General features: G+C 41.1%; 1 protein-coding gene across 2 annotated transcripts in view; it reads right to left on the reverse strand.

Annotated features, from left to right (window-relative positions):
• Positions 1-10,833: 10,833 nt before the first annotated feature.
• The window catches only part of LOC144770707 (B-cell receptor CD22-like), a 255,878-nt gene continuing 239,778 nt past the window's right edge, over positions 10,834-26,933 (reverse strand). For both annotated transcript variants that reach the window (XM_078655435.1, XM_078655433.1), the window contains exon 11: positions 10,834-13,759. In XM_078655435.1, coding sequence (XP_078511561.1) covers positions 13,649-13,759 — 111 coding nt within the window. In that variant the 3' untranslated portion in view covers positions 10,834-13,648. The remainder of the gene's footprint in view (positions 13,760-26,933) is intronic.

Consider the following 26,933-nt stretch of genomic DNA (forward strand, 5'->3'; position numbering starts at 1 on the left):
TTCCATAGCATGTTCCTATGTTTCCCTACCTTTTAGAGTACATTCATTTCAGTTTGTCTATGAACTATAGATGTGGTTTACAATTTTCCTTTGCAAACTGAGTGAAATACCATTGTTAGATTTATAGCATGTTCCTCTTTTCACCCTTCCTATAGAATATAGGATTCATCATTTTCTACTCATTCTCATAAAGTACGTCCTAATAGTGTAATTCTAGTACGAGCATAAGTTTGCCCATTTATAGACGTTCATCTTTAAATCTGCTTAGTTTATTTCCCTGTTCTCATCTCATATTAGAATTCATAAATGGTTGTTTTGATTTATTTCCTATACGGTTATGTGCTTTTCGTCATTTTGATTATTGATTGCCTCTTGACTGTAAACCTAATGTTTTCCGAAACTGAATCTTAGATAAACTTTTAAAACTTTCCAGTTGTCCGTGGTCATTTAATGAATACAAAGTGAGACATATGTGGGTATTTTGTGTTATCTACCTTTACTTTCACAGCTAGCTCCCTGATCCATTGTGGTCATAGGTACCCGTAACGGTGGATTGGTAAGTCGGGTACATTGGAATTATATAGGAAGGAACCCAGGGTTACTGGTAGTAGAGAGTGAAAGGTCACCCGATTAATGTATATGGGTATAATTGGAGAAAAGTACATGGGCCTAGTACGTGTCTGGTGAAATTATTGGTCGGGTGACCCGCGATCTCTATCAGTAATTTTCTGGTAGCAGAGGATGGTTAGGGACTAGTTAAAGTTAGGTAGGACTAGTTAAGCTAGATAGGTTGGATGCTGCTAAAATTTTTATGATAACATTTTATTGCTGCTATAAGGGTAAACAATTTCTGTGGCCTGATCACTCACGTGAAATGTTTGCTTTGAAAAATTATGAAATGTTTTAAATAGTTTTTCTTAATATTATACTGATATATGTATTAACCCACTCGTTAGTAAAGTGTTTATATGTTTGTTTGGAATCCCCGGGGAATTGAATAGCGAGTGGTGAAGAGAATCCACTTCGCAGTTGAGGTCACTGGCCTAAGAAAGGTTAGTGCAGGTTAGGCAGAACTGGAAGCACTAACTAGGGTTTTTTCTGAATGTTTGTTTGAATAAATGATAGCGACGAGATCACTGGCAAAACTTCTATTGTGAGAAAAACCTAGTAAGGGTCACATCGGAAGGAGTAGCAGGTTCATCGGAGCTTGGGTGATAGCAAAGGGGTTCGCTGGTGAAACTTTAGACTTAGTATATATCCCGGAAAGAAGTGGATAAGTCAAAAGAAGTAGTAGGTTCCCTAATGCTTGCGTGAAGGGTAGGCGGAAGAGATCTATCCGTAGTGAGTAAAAAGTAAATGGAAGTAGTTTACTTGCAGTGAAACAAATCTTTGCTGTCTAGACACTTGGGTACAGTGGCGAATGTGTATTCGTTTGTAAAATAACAAAGCACTTGCACTTTTAGAGAGAAATTAAGTTTCCGTTACCTTGTGAGGGAGGGAGTCAGTTGCGGAGTTGCTCTGACATCACTCGGTGCCGCGCTGGGATTGGTAGACGCAGCGGGTGTGTAGCGGAGCTGAAATTGTAAAGGAGGGGTGAGCGCCGGAGCGTGAGAACCTGTCTCGCGAAAGGCCGCGCACCCATTGGTCGAGATTATTTGAACCCGTGCACTTTATTGGTTGCACGAAAATAAGAGACGCACTTGGATTGGGATTGATTTGTAAACAAAGTCGCTCGCAGAAATCGTATGTGGCATTCGTATAGACCGCACACTAGACCTGATCCACGATATTTAGGGTTTGAGAACGATCAGTGGAAAGGGCATAAAACCGACATTATGTACGGAAATAAGAGAAAAATATCCCTTGTAAATAAGGTAAAGAATTATTTCAAAAAGGACAAGCCGATTAAACCAGAAAAGGTGTTGTCATTCCGCCACCTAATACTCCCGCATCTTTCATGATGTTTGATAAAGGGTACCACTCGTGTGTATGGTTAGAAAACTGGGCGGAATACACCAAGGATGACGGAATTTTGGGTACATTCAATGGCAGAATTCTATTTAATTTGAGAACCCGAATGAATGACTTACATCCCAGACCTAGATTAACGCAGTACGAAGCTTTAGAGGAATGGGAGATCGAAGCTTTTGAGAGAGACAAGCCCCGAATGGATAAAGGGTTGACAAAATTTTATCCAAAGTTAAAACAAGAGACCCGTGATAAAAAAATTAAACAGTGGAGACAGAATATGATCGTAGAAGGGTTGTTTCCAATGATGCCAATGGGTGGTCCTCCTGCAGGAGAGAAGAGAACAGAAAAATGTAAACATTGGGTGCCCATGGGGCGTCGGATGATGAATTATTAGATGACATGTTTATGAGAAGTCCGCCTCCTTATAATGAAGGACACCGACCCTCTAGTGAAGGGGATAATTCTCGGAGACCTCCTCCCTGGGAAGAGGCCAGATCAGTAAGTGTAGGAGAGAGTTGTCAAATACCTCCGTATAATGAGGGTTTGGGACCTCTAGGTGCTAGAGATAGCTGTCAAAGAGCACCATTTTGTGGGGAGTCAAGATATTCAAGAGGAAGAGACTTCTGCTCTAGACCTCCCTACGAGGGTGAGGCAAGGCCTTCCACATCAGGAATTCCTTTCTCAAGACCCCCGTCTGAGGAAGAACCAATATCCCTAGGCACAGGAAGTCTGTTCCCAAAACCTAATTACGGTGAAGGACCAAGTGAGACACATCCCACTGCCCCGAGTTATGCCCCAACTTTGACCCCGCAGGTATTACATGATAATTCTTTAGATAGGATATTGGAGGACAGGGAACGAGAGGCATTAGCTAAGCAAAGAGCCGAGATAATTCAGAAAATCTCCCAGTTAAATACAAGTCCTGAAGCCTTGACAATCCCGGTAACTATTGGACCAGTGGTTCCGCTGTATGGGGATAGACAGGGAAGTCCGAAGACTCCAGTTATTACTCCAGTTGTAGCACAGCCAAGACCGGAGCCCTTAATTGTGGATGACCAGACCAGTGAATGTGAGTCCGAGGTCTCACTAATGGATCTGCCCATTAGGGGTGCAGGGAAAAGGTTACAGAAAAGACATAATCCTTTTAACACGAGGGAGATTCAAATGGAATCGACTTCGGGTACCAAGAGTGTCACATTGGTGACTCCTGAAGAAATTGAAAGGTGGAGCCGAGAGTTAGAGAAACAAACTCCTCAGTCGAAACCTTTAGACATTTTCAAGCTCAGAATAGAAATGGAAGAACTAATGGCAGGAAATGTAGGTTTAGACAGATTAAATACCTATTCTGAAGAAGAGTTGCTGTTTATCGGCAAGAGTTTTACCCGGAATACCAGAGTACTCCATGAAAAATTAACAGACACTGCAGCTAGTATGGGAATCGATATTTCAAAATCAAAGCCACTGCAGAAACCCTATAGAGCTGATTTTTCAGACAAAGATCTGGAAAATATGAATGTGTCAGGGAAAAAGGCGCAGGTTAAAGAATTATTGACAGTGTTGCAAAAATGGGGAGACGTAGAGAAGTGGAAAGCCAGATGGGCAAAGAAGAAAGATGAGGCCAGATCTAAACAAACGACTTCCGAGTTTGTTCTAAAAGAAGCTGACAAACCTGAACAGTTATACCCTATGCGTGAAGTGCCAGGTGGAAAATACGTGCACGTTCCATGGTCCAGACAGGATATTGTGTCCTTTACCAATGACTTTCCAAAATTACGAGAAAAGCCTGTGGATTGGTACAGGCAGGTGGAAAGGTTTGTAAAGGTGCAAAAGTGCTTGTGGAAAGACCTGGATGGGTTTTTCGACATTGTGGTTCCTGTGGATTTATGGACCGAATGCAATGTTGCCATTGATTGGCCCAACAAGGAGTATGATAGGGACCCTGTAACAGGTGCTCCCTCTGATGAGGTAATGAGAAAATATGACCAGGTCATGTTACATCTGAAAATGAAGGTGCCTGCAAAGGAAACTGATTGGACCAAAATAGATAGAACCACGCAGGAAAGGGATGAGTCTGTGCACTCCTTTTATGAGAGACTGTTGCAGGTGTTCAAAACTTACAGTGGAATAGATAACAGCGAGATGAAGGAGATGACCCACTTCATTTACAGGTTTGTAAACGGTTTAAGACCCGAAATTTGCCAGTGGATCAAAGAAAATAAGATTTGTTGGCAGTCTAAGAAAATGGATGAGGTCCTACGGTATGCAAAGTACTGTGAGGACGAGATGGCAGATAAGAAAAAGGCACTCAAGGAGAAGGTCATGTGGGCACAAGTGAAGCTAGCAGAACAACAGGAAAAGCAGTTGAATAAGATGAATAAGAATACCCATATTCAAGGCTCTGGGGGTGGAGGGAAGCCCAAAGTAAAAATGAGCAGAGAAGAAGCTAAAAAGAAATTTCCCTGCCACCAGTGCGGAGAAATCAGGCACTGGAGAGACGAGTGTCCATATTTACAGCATGATAATACCCAAACACCTGATTTAATTCCACAGACGCAGAATGAAAAACCAAGAAAGACCCTGCAACAGGTAAAAGAAAGTCAATTGCCCCGAGCGCCAAAACCAAAATATATGGGAAAATCACCACAGGGTGATGACATAGAGATCTGGGGAGGCGATGAGAATAGAAATGCAGCAACTTCGCAGTTTTTGTTGAATGATACCTTTTTCTGTGACGACCAATACTGACGGGGCCTGAGAGGGGAGGACAAGGAGTGTGTTCTTGGCGCCTCCTTGCCGGTAGACCAGTCAGGGCCATACATTGAAGGAAAGGTTGATGGAAATTATGTCACCTTTCTATTGGACACTGGTGCTACCCGTTCTACTGTGAGAACAGCGGACGTTCCAAACCTACCCCTCTCGGGAGAAGCAATCCAAGTGGTGGGCGTATCTAATCAATTGATTAGAACCCCAGTTACTGAGCCCATGGAGATCACAATAGGGAACTTTAAAGAAATGCACAGATTTGTCGTTTGTGATACCAGTCCAGTAAACTTACTGGGACGCGATTTGTTGTGCAAAATCAATTGCACCATCTTTTGCACACCAAAGGGCGTTGAAACTCAGACCCCAGACGAAGATGGCATCTATAAATTAATGTTAATAAGACCTGACTCAGAAATTAAACGAATGGCTATACAAGACTTACCCTAAGAACTCCAACAGACAGTGAAACCAGAAGTCAGCATGCTAGTTCCACCTTCAGAGCAGACAACAGAATAACTGCTTCACTGGATTAAAGATACACATTCCAAGCTGAAGCTTGGTAATCAGAGTTCCAGAACTCTGAATTAAGCAAGGTAGAACTAAAATTACAATGGCAGACTATGTAACATGTAATACAGAGTATCACACATAAGCAAGGTAGAAATAGAATTACAATAGTAAAACAGAATATCACACATCTTCCTCTCAATAACTAAACAAACAGTAGAAATACCATTATAAGTTAAAATCTAATATTGTACAAAACACTCTAGATAATATGGCTAGATGACTATAAATTAATGTTCAATATTGTACGAAATCATCTAAATATTTTGGCTTGACACGTGTTCTTACATTTCTCTCATGTACCACATCTTTGTTTAATTGTGAATCATTTTTAAAAGTGACATCAAAAGGAACATTGAGAAGTTTTGCAATTCTGTTCAATTTCCATACTCTATGGTCTTCCGTTCTAACAATGTTGTTGAACACTTTGATGACTCTCATAGGAAGTAAGAACTTAGACCCTCAGAGCCAGAAGTCTTCCGAGGGCTGCGAATTTTAACTAAATCCCCAACCTTCACTACAGTTTTCTTAACTGCTTTTCTCTTGTTAAAAATCTCTTCATTCATACACATAATCTTTATCTCTTTCTCGATACGTTCTTTATCTTCATTTATGAACTGTACACCATTATCCGAAAGTAGGGTCGAAGGAAAACCCTCCCTCTTGAATATGTTCTCTAGAAAACCGTATAACATCCTTGGTTTCTATCGAATTAGTAATTCTTATCTCAGGCCACCTGGAATAAACATCAAGGAGAACTAATACAAACTTGTCTACACTTGGGTGTTTGATAGGCCCTAGAATATCAATAACTACTTCGTACCAGACACTTTTAGGAAGATAGGTTGTACATGTGGTTTTAAAGTCTTGTCACTTCTGTTACATTCATTACAATCTCTAACACCCCTCTCTACAAAAGTGGCCATCCCAGGCCACCAATAGGTTTGCCTAAGAATCTCTTTCGTTTTGGAGATATCAGGGTGGCTCTCGTGGGCAACGTTTACCAGTTGCAATCTTAAAGAGGTGGGTGGAATGAGCCTTGTGCCTCTCATTGCAATTCCATTCTGACATGCCAGTTCATCCTTAACTCAATAAAAAAACGCAAAACATTTCGTCCACCTTTGCATTATTAACCCAATTTCCAGCAATGCCATTACATACAGATTGAAGAAACACATCATTTGAGAGCTCACGCTCCCGGACCTCCTTATTGATAATACTCTCATTGACAGGACAGACAGCAAAATCATCTGTATCGTCCTCAAAATCATCGTCCATGGTATTGTCTGTGTTTACTAAACGTCAACAGCAATCCACTAAATTGTTTTTTGCACCAGGACCATAATTTACGCTAAAATTGAACTCTTGAAGAGCTACAACCCACCTTCTTATTATTAAGGAGATGTTGTCAAGACCCTTATTTGAGAAAATTTCTTTAAAAGGTTTGTGGTCTGTCTTTATAGTGAAATGAGTTCCCCAAAGAAATTTGAGCAGTTTCCTTATTGCCCAGAAAATACCCAGGGCTTCCTTTTCAACCACAGAATAGTTGTGTTCAGCTCCCCTTAAACCTCTATATAAAAACAAAATAGATTTCTCTATACCTTCATGAATTTGTAACATAACCGCACCCAAACCTGCAGAGCTGGCATCTGTGATGATGACAATGTCATGACTAGGCTCAAAGCTGCTCAAACAAGAAGCTTTAGATAACAACTGTTTGATTAAAACACGTTCTTTTCCACACTCATTATTCCAAGTAAAAGTTGCTCCTTTCTTTAAGAGTAGCCTCATATTCTGTGTCTTGTGTGCAAAGTTAGGGATGAATTTTGCATAATATTCGGTCATGCCTAAAGAACTTTACTACTTGTTCTTTATCACTGGGACTGGCTAAGTGACCTATGGTATCTTCACGCTCTTTTTTGGGTTCTATCCCTGAACCAGAAATGTTGTGACCAAGATAATCTATTTCAGTGAGATTGAATTTACACTTTTGGCTTTGAGAGTGAGACCATTAGCCTCCAGTATCTTTAACACCTGTCTCACTCTGTCATCATGTTCTTCCTTTTTGCAACCATAAACAAGCATGCCTTCTTGGTATATCTTTATGCCCTTCATCCTTTGAAAGACGACAGGGGAAGATATTAGCCCAAAAGGCATTCTAAAAAACTTGAAAGCCCCAAAGGGAGTAATAAACGCTGTTAAATATTGTGAGTCAGAGTGCAATTTCACCTGATGGTGTGCTGAGGCTAGATCTAACGATGAAAAGAATTTGGCTCCTTCTAACAGGGAGAGTATCTCAGAGATATTAGGCAAAGGATAATGGTCAACAACAACACACCTATTAAGTGCTCACAAGTCTTGACTCTCTATTGCTTTTAAGTTGCATGACTACTGGAGATAACCATTCTGAGGCTTCAACCTCTGTGATAATGCCAGTACTGAGTAGTTTTTCTAACCCAACCTTCATATTTTCTTTTACTTTGATGGGAACAACTCGAACTTTACTGATGACTGGAACGGCACTTTTCTTCAAGATAATTTTGTGCGGTAACATTTTAGGCATCCCAAATGTTGGTGTAACCAACTTACTAATGAATCACCCTTTTGAGAAATATAATTTTCCCGAGGGGTACTGCGATCTTTGACCCTAACAACACCATTAAAATAACCAGATAATTTGATAGGTTCTCCTCCATAACCTTTGTCTTTGATATCTGGCATGTTTAAGACTACTTAACCTTTTAAATGTTTATCAAAAATCTCTTTAGGAATAAGAGTCATTTTTGCCACAGAATCAAATAGCATTTGTACCGAAGTCTCATTATTGTGTACAGTCACAAAAGGACCACCTTTTTTTAGCAGCAGAGGTTCTGAGTATAATCTCTTCCACGTCACAATCTTCAGTGTAGCCAATTTCTTGTACCTGTCTTTTACCTACACTAGAGCGACAACATTTATTTACATGACCCTTTTTTCTACACTTTAAACACATTGTCTTCCACCTAATGCACCACTTAAAGTTGGCTACATGACCATGTTCCCCACATCTATAGCACGTAACTTGAAATTTATCAGTGTGAGGGACATTTTTGTTGGAATTACTCTTGTTCGGCAACAATCTGTTTGAGTCATTTTTGTTGTGATGAGTGTTCGTAAAGTAATTAGGTTTGCTCTTTGAATCATAAACTCTATCTACTTTATCTTCCTTATGTCCCTCTCCATTTCCTTTTTTAAGTTCTGCAACACATGCCTTGGTGTGTTCGCACGATTTGGCAATGGTAATTACATCTGACAAAGAAGGATTATCTTTATCCCAACAAGACTCCTTTGTTTTTTCTAAAGAACAACCTAGCATAAACTGATCTCTAAGCCTCTCTTCATGATTAACTCCAAAATTACACATGGAAGCTAATTTTCTCAGTGCAGTTACATATAGAAAACCTATCCCATCCTCGTTGCCATTGTAAAGATCCTCCAGACAGTCAAAGGTGAAGTAAAGGTTCTTTATTTAGGTAAAGTGTAACACCTCAGCCTGCTAGGTCCACCTTCAGAGCAGACAACAGAATAACTGCTTGTAAAACAACAAAAGAGTGTCGTGGGAGAAGTGTGTAAGCACTAGACACAGAGAAAGAAATCTCCCTGAAGAAGTCACAGTGGAAATCAGCGTTTTTTTTTAGGAAGCCCTCACTCACCACCCTGGGTGGTGACATGCTTCATCATCGGGCCCCCCAGGAGAAGCCGAATGCCTCCCTGGTGTGCTACAACGCCAGATTACTGCGGAGCAGGTTCTTTGTGGCAAAAGTGTCAAAAAAAATGTCAGAAACTGTACCATACGGAAACATTTTATTCAATGGTCAGTTTGACATAAGTAAAATATGTGTGGGAAACTTACCAGTTAATGACTCGGTTGTTTCCACTTAAAGTGGGGTCAACATGTTTCTGCCCGTCTATGTGCCATGGGGTCCGGTAGCAGGATACGCTAGGTGCAAAACGGGTGGCAGGCGTTGCGGGCGGTGTGCCATTGTCGCTTCCCCCCCCTCCCGAGACCCCTGGGGTGTGGATCTTGTGCATTACAAACAGTACAGGGACCACAAATTGAAGGTTTCCCATCACTTTTGTTTGGTTTTTGCACTTTATTTTACACACTTGTTTTTAACTTTCACGTCCTCTGGTAAGGGTGGGCCTTAACGCACCCATACTGCCGAGGTACACCACCAGACAGTCCTGATGAAAGCCCAGTAAATGACACATAGACGGGCAGAAACATGTTGACCCCACTTTAAGTGGAAACAACCGAGTCATTAACTGGTAAGTTTCCCACACATATTTTACTTATGTCAAACTGACCATTGAATAAAATTTTTCCGTATGGTACAGTTTCTGACATTTTTAATTCACATTTCTTTTTGACACTTTTGCCACAAAGAACCTGCTCCGCAGTAATCTGGCGTTGTAGCACACCAGGGAGGCATTCGGCTTCTCCTGGTGGGCCCGATGATGAAGCATGTCACCACCCAGGGCGGTGAGTGAGGGCTTCCTAAAAAAACCGCTGATTTCCACTGTGACTTCTTCAGGGAGATTTCTTCTCTGTGTCTAGTGCTTACACACTTCTCCCACAACACTCTTTTGTTGTATTACAAGATTTAACAGGGGGACCAAGAGTGTCCTTTTCCCTCTCTCTCAATTTATTACCAACAGAATAACTGCTTCACAGGATTAAGGATATACATTCCAAGCTGAAGCTTGGTAATCAGAGTTCCAAAACTCTGAAGTAAGCAAGGTAGAAATAGAATTACAATGGCAGACAATGTAACATGTAATACAGAATATTATAGGGTTGACGTCACATGTTGGTAAATTTAGATGCTACTCGCTCAAGATTGCAGAGTGAGTTAAAAGCTCATGCTGACATCTGTTGATCCAAGCCACAAATTCAACGTCCAACCGGGCCAACTCAGCCTTTTATCCCATTTGATACATTGAGTACTATAGAAGTGGATAATTGTAACACCTGTGCTTTAGTAGTAAAATGGTAAATCTCTGTTAAGTGATATATTAAAAGATGTTTAATTTCTTATTTATGTGTTTCTGTGTGTCCATGCAGCCACATGGTTTCAAGTGTGTTAGGACTGGGAGTCTCTCGTTGGCTGAGTTGGTACCTTAGTTCAAATAGAGACCCTTGTTTCTAGTCAGGGAAAGGAGGGGCACACTCTTAGATAACCCCTGCTCCCCCAACGGTAGCTTGGCACGAGCAGCCAGGCTTATCTCTAAGGCAATGTGTAAAGTATTTGCAACCACACTCCCAGTAACACAGTGATAACACCAGAAATGGACATCACACTGATTTAGGAAAATAGCTGTATCTTTATCAAGAAGAATTACGATGATAAAAACCAATAAAAATATCTAGCATATGCATATTCGTAATATTTCACTGGGCCGGTTATTAGGCCAACAATCACTTGTAGGTTCTGGCGGTATTAATGAGCAGTTCACGATGATCTAATACAGTCCTAATGCAATGCTATGCAGTTCGTAATGTAGAAATAAGACTGTCCCTAATGCAAGTCCTAATGTGGTTCGTAAAGCAAGTAATAATGCAGTCCGTAATGCAAGTACTAATGCAGATCATAAAACATGTGATAATGCAGTCCGTAAGGCAAGTACTAATGCGGATCACAAAAGCAAGTAATAATGCAGTTCGTAATGCAAGTACTAATGCAGATCGTAAAAGCAAGTAATAATGCAGTTCGTAATGCAAGTACTAATGTGGATCGTAAAAGCAAGTAATAATGCAAGTGTTAATGCGGAACGTAAAACAATTTGGCACCAATCGCGGTGCTAGTGAAGGTCTCTATGCCACTCTTGGCTGACTCGCTGTCAGCGACTTCCAAAATATGCCCCCGATACGGTTATGAAGGAAACAAAGTGCAGCTCTACAATCCGACCCAGGTACTGCCACTCCTCGGCGAGTACGGGCTGCGATACTGACATGAGCAGAGGCTCGCATTGCAAAGATGGGAAAGGCCAAGAGCGGTCTCTCGTAGCACACACTCCGCTCCAGGCGGTGAAACACATATGCTCGCTGAGCGTTACTGGGGGGTTGCAGTCTCTTTCCTCTCCTCGCGGTTTAGGTGTCACGCTGTGCGGCTTTGCGTTGCCGGCGGCTGCTCCTCGCAGTGAGAGTCTGGCTACCAGGCGACGGCTTCGCAGCTGATTGGCTCCCGGTGCAACTCAGTTGAACTTGGACAAAGGACCTCAGACCCACGATGGGGAAGGTTCAGAGGTCTCTACTTGGGAAAGGCAGGCTCAGGCCGGCGGCTGTGATGTCTCACGGCTCCCCCTTGGGACGACGGTCCAGGCCGATGGCGATAATGATCACAGCACTTCTGGTCACAGTGTTGATCGAAGCAGAGCTCAAGACTGCTCCGGGGCACATGGTCACAGGGCAATTCTCACGAAGGTCTCAGGCTGCAAAAAGGACACGCACTCAGCATCGCTGAGACACACCTGGAAACTTTGATGTCCCTGAGTTTCCACAACAGGGATCAAGCTCCTCTCGAGCCCTTGGAGACAAGTTACTTCAGGACGCAGCACACATCAAAGTCCCTTATCCTCTCCTTAGTCAAATCAACAAACTACAGGCCAGCCCCAGAACACACAGCAAGGGCAGTCCTTCTCTTCAGTCTATTCAGCTACTCTTCTTTGGCAGAGGTTCCTCTTGATCATGAAAAAGTTTACATCCTTTTTCAGGCTTGAGGTCAGTCTTTAGTTCAGGGGTTTCAGGTCTCACAATATACCCTTAAATGCCTTTTAAGTCTTTGTGTTCAGGGGGCTCTGAGCCCGGTCCAATCAGTTCTGGGTGCCTTCCTGCCAGTGCACACCTTTTTTCTTTGATAGTGAGGGTCTGGGCCTCAGACACTCCGCCGGGCGCGGAGCCATTCTTTTGTGGCAGCAGCATAACCCTCTTCGCATCAAAGTGGCTACAACTCCCATCACACCAAATGCAGGCCAGCCTGTTGCTGTCTCACCTACTCCTCCCTGGTGTCAGGACACCTCTCCAGACCCTGTCACATCCAAACCCAGACAGTCAATACACAGCCAGGCAGAGGCACACAGGATGGTTAGGACAATAAACCAGCCACTTCTAAAAGAGCGGTTTCTAAACACACAATTTAAAAACCATCTTCACAAAAAGATATGTTATTAAATTCTGAGTTCAGACACACTAAACTCCATCCCCCCATTTATGCCTTTGGGAAGATATGCTGGAAACATGTGATACAGCATTCCCCATTCTGTCCTATGGGCAAGATGGCCTTGCAACATTGAAAAACGAATTTGGCAGTATTTCACTGTCAGGTCATGGTACAAACCTCAGTAAATGTCCTACCTTTCACATACACTGCACCCTGCCCATGGGGGAACCTTGGGCCTACTAGAGGGGTGTCTGATGATCATAAAAACGGAAGTGTAAGGCCTGGCAAGTGGGTGCACTTGTCAGGACAACAAGGCAGTTAACAAGCTGTGCACAGGCACTGCAGTAGTAGGCCTGAGATCTCTTTTCAGGGCTACTTGTGTGTGCTGCAGGCCCACCAGTAGCATTTGCGTTACCAGCCCTGGCACACATAGTACACTTTACTAGGGACTTTACTAGTAAGACAAACATACCAATTATGGACAACCAATTACCATAACACTTTATACAGTGAGCACTTGTACTTTGACACTGATCAGCAGTGGCAAAGTGACCAAAGCATCTAAGCCAGCAAACGAAATCCATCACAGCATCAAAAATAGAGGAGATAGAGGCAAAAAGTCTGGGGCAACCACACCAAAAAATGCCAGGTATTTCTTTTTGTTTCTCTGAACATTTTTTCAGTTTGTTAGGTATTAATTACAATAATTTATTCTGTGTGTTGTGGGAGATTTGTTTGACTGTTTCAAGTGCTTGCATTCAAGAAGATTACACTCAGACATTCTAGCCAGCATTACAAACAATTCTTACATTGTCAGGCTTGAGCAGATAGCCACAAAATACAGATTATTATTAATCACAACGGCGAATGCTAATGCATTTGCCAATGCTTGTTAATAAACCTGCCCCTTGGTGTGCTTGAGTTGCATATCACAATATGTTAGTGTGCATTGTAACAAACTGTGAAAAGCCAAGACTTCATATTTTTCTCCTCCTCTCTCTTATGATCTTTCTGTGATGTACTTGTATTTTTATTTTATGTGTCGTCTCCCTCAGGTCTGTTTGTCTGCGCAAATGCAGTCTGTGTCACCCCTGGCAGAGTGATACTTCCACAACAGATCGTCAAATATGGTTCATCGACAGGAGGTACTAGCATTTCACGGTTGCATATTCCACTATCTCCTCACCAGAAGAGACTGTTGGAGAGGTTTTTGGCCTCTCAAAGTGTTGGATTGTGGCGTAATTGAGCTCCTCCGAAACCTTGTGCAAAACAAAATAAAAGTTATAAAACAGAATTAGAAACAGTGTGCCTTATTAAAGTTCATCACCTATCTACATAATTTTTTATGGGCTACATTTCATAGGTAATGGATGGCATATGGAAACAAATTTGCCACTGGCTCAATATTTTATTAAAATTACTAAACTTTTCACCAACAAAACAATCCTGAGAAGCCTAGAATCAGTGAACACCAATATTAAGCATTTGTAAATGTTGAAATATTTGCACACAAGTTAGAATGTTTAAGGACTTGAGTTAAATTGATGCTTGCTGAATGAAAAAGATTTTTCAAAATTAATGGTTGTACTGGTTGGTTCAGTAGGAAGAGCCACAGATAAATTTAGGAGTACCTTTGTGAGTTAGAATATATTATGAACACTATTTATATAATTTATGTTGTCTCTAAGGTGTTTTCTAACTGCTACTTCGATATGAGATTCCATATAGAAAATAGCATTTTGTTTATCATCAAATAGCGACAGTCACAATAGTGTTACTGCAATATTGAGGGACAAAATGCTGAAAGGTAAGTGCGCAGGTAATGGTTGATTTACTGAACTTAACTCCACAAAGAAGTACCTTGGAATATGTATATGTATATGTATATGTATATATATATATATATATATATATATATATATATATATATATATATATATATATATATATATAGAGAGAGAGAGAGATCTATATATATATATATTTTTTTTTTTTTCACACAATCCCTCAAGCAGAGAGACAAATGGGTCGCACTCTCAAGCTCGTTTTGCAATTTTTCTTTTATTTTCTTTACATTCTCTTTGATTGTGGCAAAGAGCAGTTTTAAAACTATCTACGCATTTCGATATCCCAGATACCTTGCTCACGATCAACTGGCCGCTTGGTTCCCACTACTACATATAGTCAGTTTCACATACCCTCACTTCCTGTTTGGAAACACAAGCGTCTCAATGCATTTTGGGAGATGTAGTTTTTTGCTCATATATTTATATATATACAGTTACAATAAAACTTTATTGCTCATTTTAATAACTTTTCATGTTTCTTTCCTGTGTCTAAGTGTGACATATTTATTTTAAGTAAGGAAATCTAGTATGCATATGTTACCACGAATGATTCCCTCCAGTGGGGTTTCGCTGCTGCTTAACACCTCATTTCTGCAGCAGCCATTGTAATTGCATCTTGTCATACCCTCTGGTGGGTCATTGCCTAATGGATTTTTCATTTTCAATATAAATGTTCTGTCCACTTTAGAGTTAGGCATATTATTTAGAGCAATTATCATTTTTCAGAAGAGAAGTTTTTACAAAAGAGAAGTTTTTTACAAATGGATATATAGTTCTTCCGATTGATTTAACCCATACGGGGTTAACGTTCTTAAGTTCAGGATGTGACGGGACTCTTTCTGTCTGAGAAGTCTCTCTCTATCTCCCCCTCGTTCTTTTTTGGCGACACTCTCAATTCCAAAGAATTTTAGTTGGTTCCAGTCACTTTGATGGTGTTGTTCCATGTGCTTGGCTACCGCGTTTGATCTATCTTGATGAATGGTAGCTCGAACGTGCTCCAGTATTCGCTTCTTTAGTTCACATACAGTACTGCCCACATACCTCAATAGACACGGGCATTCCACAACATATACCACATATTGTGTTTTACAAGTGATAAGTTCTCTGATTTCCCATGTTTTTTTATTTGCCATTTCCACTTTCTTTGTAGGTTTATAGCAATTTGGCACGCTTTACATGCATAGCATTTTACGAATCCTGTTGTCTTTAGCCATATGTCTTTTTTTACAGTTTTTTTGAAGTGGCTATGTATTAAGTGATCTTTTAAGTTCTTAGCTCTTCTATATGTAATTGTTGGATGATGTCCCATGATGTTCTTTACTGTTTCATCCAATTGTAAGATCTTCCAGTTCGTTTCAAAATGTTTGCAATTTCTTTGCTTTCATTGGAATAATCCATTATCAATCACACTGGTTCTGATTCTTTTGAGGATTCCTTCTGTTTCTTTACCAAACACTCCTTTCTGGTTTTCTGATTTGTTTGGTCCCAGCACTTCTTAATTATGCCAGTGTTGTATTTTCTACGCTTGAACCGGTCTGTAGTTGCAGCACTGTGTTTCAGCCATTCCTCTTTTTCGCTGCAGATTCGGCGGATCCTAAGAAATTCCCCAGAGGGGATGCTGGAAATGAGGGACTGTTGATGGAAGCTTGTGGTTTCTTGGGTGGCATTAGTAGCAGTACATTTTCGATGTAAGGTCGTGTGGATTTGATTTTCCCTTATATAAAGTTCCGTGTCTAGGAATAATATCCGTTCATTACTGATTTCACAGCTAAATTTTAAGTTTGGAACACTGTTATTCATGATTTCGAAGTATTCTAGAAATTCATCTTTGCTGCCATCCCATATAATTAGTAAGTCATCAATATATCTTGTCCAACTGATAACTTTGTTCAGTGCTTGTTCATTGCTGTTACTCCATGCCACTTCTTTCTCCCACCATCCCATTGCTAAACAGGCATAGCTGGGACTGAAGGAAAATCCCATTGCGGTTCCATTACTCTGACAATATACTTCGTCCACAAACACGAAGATATTCCTGGGCAAGCATATTGAAATCATTTCCAGAAGCATTTGATTATGGTTTCCAAATTGCATTTTCCTTTCTTGTAGGAAAAAGTTGCATGCCTTGAGTCCTATGTCATTCCCAATGTTGGTATAGAGGGATACGACATCCATTGTCACCAATTGATATGACTCCTGCCAGGGAGTATTTTGCAATCGCCTTAATAAATCACTTGTGTCCTGTATGTAAAAATCTAAGCACATTACCAAAGGATTCAAAAAATGGTCAATGTAGTTAGCAATTGGTTCTAGAAGAGAGCCCTTCGCAGATAAAATTGGTCGTCCAGGGGGCAAACTCTGGTCCTTATGGAGTTTTGGAAGGAAATATATGGTAGCTGTGACAGGATGGGCTACCATAAGAGATTTCCTTTCTTCTTCATCAATCAGGCCCTTGTTTGTCCAATCTGCAAGCTTCGCATCCACCATTTCTTTAATATCCATGGTTGGGTTTCTTTTCAGCTTGTCATAATGCTCAGTGTTTCTCAGTTGGCGATGAGCTTTGGTGATATATGCTGTTTTTTCTAATATCACTATATTTACGCCTTTGTCGGCCATTTTGATTTCAATTTGATCATTTGAAGATAATTCCAAAAGTGCCTCATACTCGTTTTTTGTCAAGTTATCCTTGTATTTTGTGTTCTTTAATTTATACAAATCTTGGGTTACTGCTTCCTGAAATAGGTCAATTTTATTGCCTGGAATTAATTGTGGATAACATTTTGATTTAGATTTTTTGCCACTCAGACCTGCCCCCTCTTTGCCACTTCTAGGGGGATCTCTTGGCTTTCTTCTACATTTAGATTCACCAAATTCATGAAGCCCTCTGTGTCTCTAACTGTTAGTGCACGCCCCATGTCCATCTCTTCAGTGGTTTTTCCTTTTTCTTGTTTTTCTTTCTCTGCGAAATACTTCGCCAATTTGATTTTTCTGATATACAGGTAAAGGTCTATCCGTACTTGAGCCAAATCCATTCTCTTTGTTGGACAGAAATTAATTCCCTTTTTCAATAACATCTTTTCTGTCTCCAAAATTGCTCTTTTGGACAGATTCACCACCTGGAGTTCATCTTTTATTGGTTCTTCCTCTGGCGCATGCTGCGAGTTTCTGTTCCTATTTTCACATTTTCGCTGCTGTTTGCACCTTTTTCCTCTCTTTTTCGGCTTTTTGGGGCCCATCCGCGTCCTCTCCCTCTCCCCCGTTGCTGTGGGCGGGAGGTTTGGTTCTGCTCCCATTGCCTCTGTTGCAGACGCATGTCCCCTAAAAAAGGTAACTTTCCCAAGCCTGATGATGTTCCATGTTCACCTCCACTGTTATCTGTGGACACCAAGGAGGATGCATTGCTTGATATGCTCATTGAGCTCGTTGAAATTACTTGTTGTCTCATTGAATCGAATTTGTTCGAGACGTGAAGATACGCCCTTCTGCATAATCCGTGGCGTCTCTGATGAATTTCTGATGTTTACGTTCCCTAACAGTATCTTCATGTTTCTCTATTTGTATTTCTAGCTCTTCTTTAAATTTTGTCATTTCCACAGTTAATTTCATTGTGGCAATTTCCTTTTCTGCTTCTTGTAGTTGTTCCTTTATTTTAAGCAGCCCTATTTCGATATGTTTCACTAGAATTGCAATTAATCCCAATGATGATTGCAGGATAAACTCTCCCCATTCCTGTAATAGTTCATTGGAGCTGTCCTGATTACTCAGCATCAACATTATCCTAAGTCCCCTTGGGACTCGTTGTACCTCTAGATATTCCTTGAGGGTTATTAGCTCCCATGATTTGTTTATCTCCTAACGAATCAATTTCTCCCAATTTCTTATTTTAGATTTTGTATCCGTTTTTATGTGCACATTGGACACACTAACCTCCTTCTCCACAGCACCCTTTTCAAACATTTGTCGTAGAAAATCATTTCTCCTCGCTTCTCTTTTCTCCATATTTTTGCCCTTATTCTTTTCGATTTAGTGCCACTGAATTTCAACTAGTTACAACTAGTTATTTCCGACCTTTGTTATAGTTAAAAAAACAACTTCATTAGCTACCTTGCCGCACGTTTCTTCATTGAAAACACATTGCGGTTAATTTATTGCTGCGTTGTTTGTTTATAACGGTTAACTGGCTGCCGGTTTACATGCAACGTTATTATGCCTTTTCACAATTTTCTAAAACACACGCTTACCTCGGGCTTCAGCTTGCGAGCGGTGTGTATTTTTCTTTTTACAATACTTTCGTTTGTCCGCCAGTGTTCACTGCTCACGGCCTTATTCCAAATGCTCCAAACTGGTTCCAATCGCCGTTTCTGCAGCGCTCAATCCGGGTGCGGCACCCTGCAGCTGAACCACGCTGCTACCAATTTCCACACAATCCCTCAAGCAGAGAGACAAACGGGTCGCACTCCCAAGGTCGTTTTGCAATTTTTCTTTTATTTTCTTTACATTCTCTTTGATTGTGGCAAAGGGCAGTTTTAAAACGATCTACGCGTTTCGATATCCCAGAAACGGCGATTGGAACCAGTTTGGAGCATATATATATTCACTGAAAAAACCATAGGTTATAGACCATATATAGTTAGGAAATAGCATTTAGAAAACCTTATTTTACTCACACAAAACCATTGAAATTCCATATATAGTTAGTTGCACTAACTATATATCGCGCACCTGCAATCCACTGCTGATGATGTCACATATTACATCATTCATGACATGGTCAGTGACATCACTGATGACATCACTGATGACATCTCAAATGACATCACTGATGACATCACTGATGACATCTCATTTGACATTACTGATCACATCACTGATGACATCATTCATGTGATGATACAATGAACCTCTTCAGACTCTAATATAACCTTAGATACACTCAGTGTAAACAGACACTCACAGACTGTCACTCATCCATGGAGTTACTCACACACCTAGTCAGTCTTGCAAAGAATCAATCACACCTCGATTTCCTCAACTATATAGTTATACACACCTTACTTATTGGAACATATAATAACACATATTTACTCTGTTATACAATCCCTGATACAAGTTCACAATAATCCATACAGCCACTCACACATTCACTGGCTCTTATGCACAGTTATTTATATATGTCAACTATCACATGTACTGTGTTTTACATATGTACTTACTTTGACATGTAGCACTGAGATATCCATTCACTCACCAATACACTCATGCACACAGTCAACCGCCCATACAGATGTTTCCACATGCACTTTTGAACCCATACATCTAGTGAATCAACTGCTCACACATCTATGCACAGAGTCATACACCTCCCAGACACCCACACACACACTCAGTCTCCCATACAAATACTTGGGCAACTAATCAATAACCCATATAGTTAGTCATATAGCTAATGATCAACACATGCATCAGATTACAAAACAACAGACACAATGATGCACAATTTAAAACAGTTTAGTCACTAACCCATGCACTCAGTGAGACACATTTAATCACTCACTTATACAGTCAGTCATGCACCTACTAAATCCTTCATCCAGACACTTATACATCCACTCATTCTTCAATATGTAAGACATATTTTAACTTTACAGAAGCATACAGTCACTGGATGTTGTCATCAGTGATGTCATCAGTGATGTCATTTGAGATGTCATCAGTGATGTCATCAGTGATGTCACTGACCATGTCATGAATGATGTAATATGTGACATCATCAGCAGTGGATTGCAGGTGCGCGATATATAGTTAGTGCAACTAACTATATATGGAATTTCAATGGTTTTGTGTGAGTAAAATAAGGTTTTCTAAATGCTATTTCCTAACTATATATGGTCTATAACCTATGGTTTTTTCAGTGAATTTTCAAGGTTTTGTAAATGCTAATTCCTAACTATATATGGTCTATAACCTATGGTTTTTTCTGTGAATTTCATTGGTTTTTTAACAGCTAATATCTGTAGCTGTAAAATGTATTCTTCTTTAAATCCAAAAATATATTTTATATGTTTATGAATATTTTTTTTTTTTTATATTTTTTTTTCTTCGTTCCCGCTTCGCGAATCAGGAAGCTTCCCGTTAGCTGACCTTGATGCCGCGAAATAGACCGCGAGCCGGTAAACGTTTCTTTACCGCAAGTGCCGCGTTAGAAAACAACATCGTGACGCCTCCCGTCCGCATGACGTTCCACGTTGTCGCTTGATACGTCATATGACGTGCTACGTTAGCGAACTGGTACGCGAAGCGAGTGCCAAAGCGCAGGTTTCTGGAAGCAAACAGGGAGGCCCTGCAAAGCGCTTAACGTAAACACAGCAAGTCATGTGACTTGGTAATAACACTTTTCATTGGTTCATTTCACTTTTGGTTTCCTAATGATGTAAGACTAGGTCATATAATCTAAAATGAACACTTTTGATTGGTTGAGAACTCTTGTTTTTCCCAAATGATGAAAATCCCTCCTTCTTTCCTCACTCTGACTTTCATCATTGTGAGAGAAAGACCCTTTGTGATCACTGAGCAATGGCTTCTTTAGTAGCTTCAGCTGGTGCTTCCCCACCACCTCCACCACATCCAAGGAAGAGTGGACCACCTGCTCAAGTTGTAATTCAACAAGAAGAAGAAGAAGAGGAACAGGAGGACGAGCACGAAGAGAGGCAGTTTTTGCCTGAGCAGCCCAAGACGTCTCACCGGAAAGAAAACTTCATTTGGCAATTTTTTAAAATTCCCAAAGGTCAGAAAAAAGTAAATGCAAGATACGTAACTTGCCTTATATGTCAAGATAGACTGTCCAGAGGGACCGACAAAAAATACAGTTTCGGAAACTACACAATGCATCGCCATATGACTAGGTGGCATCCTAACAACTACAGTGCTGCACAGTTTCGGAACGACCTAGATAATCTCCCTATTATGGCCAGAAGATCTGTTGTACCGGAAGTAACGGGACCAGAGGGCAGGGAGATGGTGCCAAATATACAAATGAGATTTGGTGAAGTAAAACACACCTGCGTATTTTGCGATGGATTCATTTCCTACGGAGAAAGAAGCATCACTCTGATCAACAGAGCTATTGACTATCATATGCAAGTTTGTCCGAAACGCCCAAAATAATAAATACTTCTTTTTTTTGTTTTGTTGCTCCTGTTGAGCCCTTTACAATGAATCGTTTTCATTGCCCCCTCCAAGAAAAACCCCCAAAAATATAAAACTGTTCCGAAAAATTCAAAAACAGTAAAAAAAGTTCAGAAAAAAAAAAAAAAAAGTTCTTTTCAGAACTACCTCCCCGTTATTAAAAAATTGGTACAATATTTGGAACTGTGCCAACCTCTATTTCTCTTAGTTCGCTTCCTAGTTCGCTCGCTGGTACGCGAACTGGAAGCGAACCAAAAACAGTAAGTATAAGGGAAGGAAACACACACTTATGTTAAAAGAAAGACAGCTATAGGGGAGTAAACTAGAGATACTATTACCCATAATCCACTACTGATGATGTCACATATTACATCATTCATGACATGCTCAGTGACATCATCAGCAGAGGATTGCGGGTTTTTTGGCAACATGCCTTATCCACGGTTTAATAACGCTGCCTTTTGCTTTATATAAGTTTTCAAATTGTATGAAATATATACCAATAGGTCTTTATGAACCTTTAGGTAGTGCTTTTGTTCATGAGGTCTGGTCGCTTCCATACACATACAGATGTTTCAAAGATGATCAAGAAGTTTATCTGAATGGAGAGGAATGCACTGAGACGCCAGATCATTCACTAATGTGTAGGCACATACAGTTACACGATTCATGCAACAAACACCGACCAAATATGGCTTGCGTGTTGCAAGGCACGCCAGTTCCTGCTATCATCCCCACGTTCAAGTTGTTGGAAAATGGTAGTTATTTGATGCTCAATAATGAAGATTGTTCTGAGTTAATTAAAAGTATTCCTTTTATCGTAACAGTAAGTGAACGGGTTATTTGCTGCAGAAATGTTCTATTTCCTCCCACACATGAACATAGGGAGTTTTCAATCTGGCCACAAATACCAACCTTGGGACACGTTTCAACGGCATGACAAGAATAAGAGCTCTTTTGTCTCAGAGAGAGGTGGCCTTGAGTTCGGCCCGTGAAACTTTCGTACTTCACATAGCGAACACCCGTACACAGGTTTGCCTTTCAATTTCAGCAACATGTTTCCGACTATCTTTAACGCATCCTCCACAAAATCCCTGGCACACTTTTTTAAAGTTGTTACCAGTGGTCTCGTGACTTCATTTGAGAAAATCTTTGGAGTCATCCCTGCTCCCTTTCATTCCATTTTCTCCACTCTGGTTCGTGGATTGCATTTTTACTTGCATTACCAGCGGACGCTCTTGTGCTTTTTTACATTTTTAAATATGGATGTCCCTCCTATGCAACCTCCGACCCTGCAGCTGCTGACACTGTTCCGCAATCGCATGCTAGAATATTATGGCACAATGCCGTTGGCGATATTAAGCACGGCATATGGATTATCTTTTCGGTTCTCCTACTTCACCTGTGTCCAGCCTGTATTTCACTGCCTGACCTGTGATTTCGATTGGGCCATTGATTTGTGTCTCTGCGGACCGGTTTCTCCTGACGTCGACTTTAATCAGCTGATGACTCCTATCATTACTCACGAGTTGATTTGTCCTGGCGAAAGGATTATGGCTGTGGCATTGATGCATGGACTACTTGGTCCCTGGAATTTACTGGCGGCAGCACAGTCTTTCTTGGAACACAGCTTTCTTGAAAACCCACCGAGCTGTCCTCTGATGGTGATAGAGGATCCGGTGCTGGGAGAGCACGTATGTTCTTTTCCGCTTTTAAATTGGATGGCTGAACTGTTTTCGGATGAAGACGGTGACTTCCTATTGGAGGCTGTTGCAGCTTATTTTGCATACACAGTTATGTCATAGACCTTTTTCATGTTTCATATGCTGAGTACTAGCATTTCATTGACAATTCATTGACTTATTTGTCAAGTTTTTATTATTTACCTTGCCTATTGGCTTAAGACTCGATAAAGTACTTGGCTGTTTTATTTTTCTTTAGCATTGAATTTTCCTAGTTTTTAATGCTTTACCTTGCGGACCGTCCACATATAAATTTGCAATCTGCTCTCATGAGATGGCACTTCTATTATCTTATTCAGTTCGTTTCCGGATCATGAGGAGGTGTCATCTAGGTCCTGGATATCTTTACACTGTGTTAAGTTAGCATGGGCTCATTACCGGGTTAAACGCCATTTTTCCTTTTTTGCAACTTCTGCACACGACACTTAGTTGTTGCTTTAGCTTTCCACCTAGTAGTTCATCGTGGTTTACATGAGAATAATATGTTATTGGTCTACTATCTGCTTTACTTGTTAAACTATATCTGTACAGCGAGTGCTAAAGTTTCAAGAACAACACGATACAGAATTGTTATGAGGTCTGATCTCCACGACTTCATACTCATAACATAAGTGCAACTTCTGCCAATTCTGGGCATGAGGCGGGTTTTATATTGCTTTGCCGAACACACATACACAACAGTTGATGCGGTTCACATGAAGAGAGAGCTGGTGTATGCTGATGTGATTCCTTCAAATCTAAGACACTAAAGTATGGACACGCCCTAAACCAACACAAAGAGACCTTCTTAGCAAATAATATAATATGTGTATTAGGGAGGGTGAGATATAAGCAGCCGCGGGCCGTGGAGGGAGTTACGATGGGGCAGGGAGGCGGGGAGGGGGAGAAGCAGGGTGGAGCCCTCTCTACCTTGCCCCTCCCCCTCCCCGCCTCCCTGCCCCACCGTAACTCCCTCCACGGCCCGCGGCTGCTTATAAGTGTTGCTAACTCTTATTCATTTACAGCATGTTAACATACTGTCACCATTCGCTTTTTATGTACTAGTAACTATGCTGGTAATTTTGCTACTGATAATATGTGTACTTGTATTCTCCACCCTGCTTCTCCCCCTCCCCGCCTCCCTGCCTCACCGTAACTCCCTCCACGGCCCGCGGCTGCTTATAAGTGTTGCTAACTCTTATTCATTTACAGCATGTTAACATACTATCACCATTCACTTTTTATGTACTAGTAACTATGCTGGTAATTTTGCTACTGATAATATGTGTACTTTTATTATCTAAGGTACTACGCCTGAGAAGACGGCATTAGTAAATAAACATTTCAAATACACATGTGTTCTTCTTAACTCCATGTTCTGGTTTCTAAGAAATATATAACGACCGACTGTTCATGAGTTCCACGTATCCTGAGGTACTATAAGTTCATATTCTGGATTGTCTAAACATTGAGAGTTTGTTATATCCAATGTGACACTGTACCTAGCTTGCTAAATAGTTTTTGATTACTAACGTGAGTTTTGGGACACCCTAATTCGCCGAGGTTCCAATCCTCTGTCCACAGTTCTGTGTGAGAACAGAAACCCTGCGACAGGGGCACCCCCGACCCTTGCTGGAGCTTCATCACACTTGCGATACAACTCCAGCAATGCGCCACCTTTACGGCACAGATACATCACGCATCTGTGCTGTTTTTGCCCCATGATGCGCCGCATTGTAAATGCAGCACACCATAGGTGACGGAACAGCGGCACAGAATGACTAACACATCCCTGGTGATGCGCCAGTCATCATAAATCTATCCCTATGCTTCTTATCTTGTTAGAGATGAACCGCCATATGTATCATCAAAGTTATTTGCATTTCCTAAATAGCGAACTTTAAGGAATAAATAGCGATTCTTTACCATTCCTAGTTTGCGATGAGCTATTTGCTAATTAGCCGAATGTAGCCCAATGAAGCCCAATGTAGCCCAATGTAGCCCAAAGATGGCCGCCAGACACACAAAAAAACAAATGTAGCCCAAATATCAGCCAGATGTAGCCCAACTATAGCCCAGTGACAGAATGACCAATCAGCTTCGCAAACCTCCGTTATGCGAAGCGGAGCGCTGTTACAGATATATATCTTTTTTTGAACGTTAATTTCTCAAAATCCACTGGAGCACATATATTGAGACCTAGCAAAGGCACATCGGGCTACCAGTCCCTAATATTTTGCCAAGTTTCGTGCAAATCCATTCAGCCGTTCAATTATTATTTTTATTATTTTTTTTTGCCCCGCGGGGCCCTTTTAAAACCTCCACATCAAACCTAGGGGGTCAGCGAGGATCTACTATGCCCCCTTATAGTTATTTCCCCCTTTGTTTTGACCTCCTCTTGTCTCTCGATCCTACCGAGAGACAAGATGGCGGCCGCTACGGACTGTTTGGAATGTTGACAGACGCCGGAGAACCAATCAGCTTCGCTTCACAAAGCTCCGTTGCGCGAAAAGTCCGCGAACCAGAGCGCTAACCGGTCCGCTGTTACAGATATATATCTTTTTTTAAACGTTAATTTCTCAAAATCCACTGGAGCACATATATTGAGACCTACAAAAGGCACATCGGGCTACCAGTCCCTACAATTTTGCCAAGTTTCGTGCAAATCCATTCAGCCGTTCGGGCTAAAAGTGAGGCCAACCGCCCTATGGAAAACTCAATGTTAAAAACACGTTTTGGGACCCCCCTTTTTTCTCGGCCCCCACTGGACGAACCCCCCCCAAATTTTCAAGGGCTGCTCAGAAACAAAATGTGCCATTTTCCTGAAAATTTCAGCCAATTCCGTCCACAAACGCCAAAGTTATTAGACATAGAATTTTCAAAAAACCCATAGAGAAAAAATCCTAACTATATATACCTACTGGCGACCGCCAGTAGGTAATATATATATATCTATATATATATATATATATAGATATATATATATATATATTATATATATATATATATCTATATATATATATATATATTACCTACTGGCGGTCGCCAGTAGGTAGTTATAGTTAGGACCTAGTTTCCATAGGAAATCCACAACATTCTATTGGGAATAACTTTGGCGTTGATGGACGGAATTGGCTGCATTTCTCCAAGAAAATGGCCAGCTCTGCTCCGCTCCTTCCCTGAAAATTTGGGGGGGATTCGTGAAGCGGGGGTCGAGATAAAAGGGGGTCCCAAAACGTGTTTTCCCCTTGTTAATTTCCATAGGGCGGTTGGACTCACTTTTAGCCCGAACGGCTGAATGGATTTCCTCCAAACTTGGCAAAATTATAGGGACTGGTAGCCCTTGAGGCTATGTCTCAAGATATGTGCTCCAGTGGATTTTGAGTAATTTAGGTTCAAAAAAATGTATATATCTATAAGCGCGCCCCGGTACGCGCACCAGGGCGCATACCAGCGCGCTACGCGAGTTTGCGAGCGGAAAGCTGATTGGCTCATGGGTGTCTGTCAACATTCCAAACAGTCCGGAGCGGCCGCCATCTTGCGTCTCGGTAGGATCGAGACACAAGAGGTGGCAAAAACAAAGGGGGAAATGACCAAAAGGGGGCAGGGTAGACCCCCTGGCCCCCTAGGTTTGATGTGGGGGCCATAAAAGGGCCCCACGGGCCAAAAAAAATTAAAAA

This window comes from Lissotriton helveticus, chromosome 7 (genome assembly GCF_964261635.1).
Source record: "Lissotriton helveticus chromosome 7, aLisHel1.1, whole genome shotgun sequence".
NCBI lineage: Eukaryota > Metazoa > Chordata > Amphibia > Caudata > Salamandridae > Lissotriton > Lissotriton helveticus.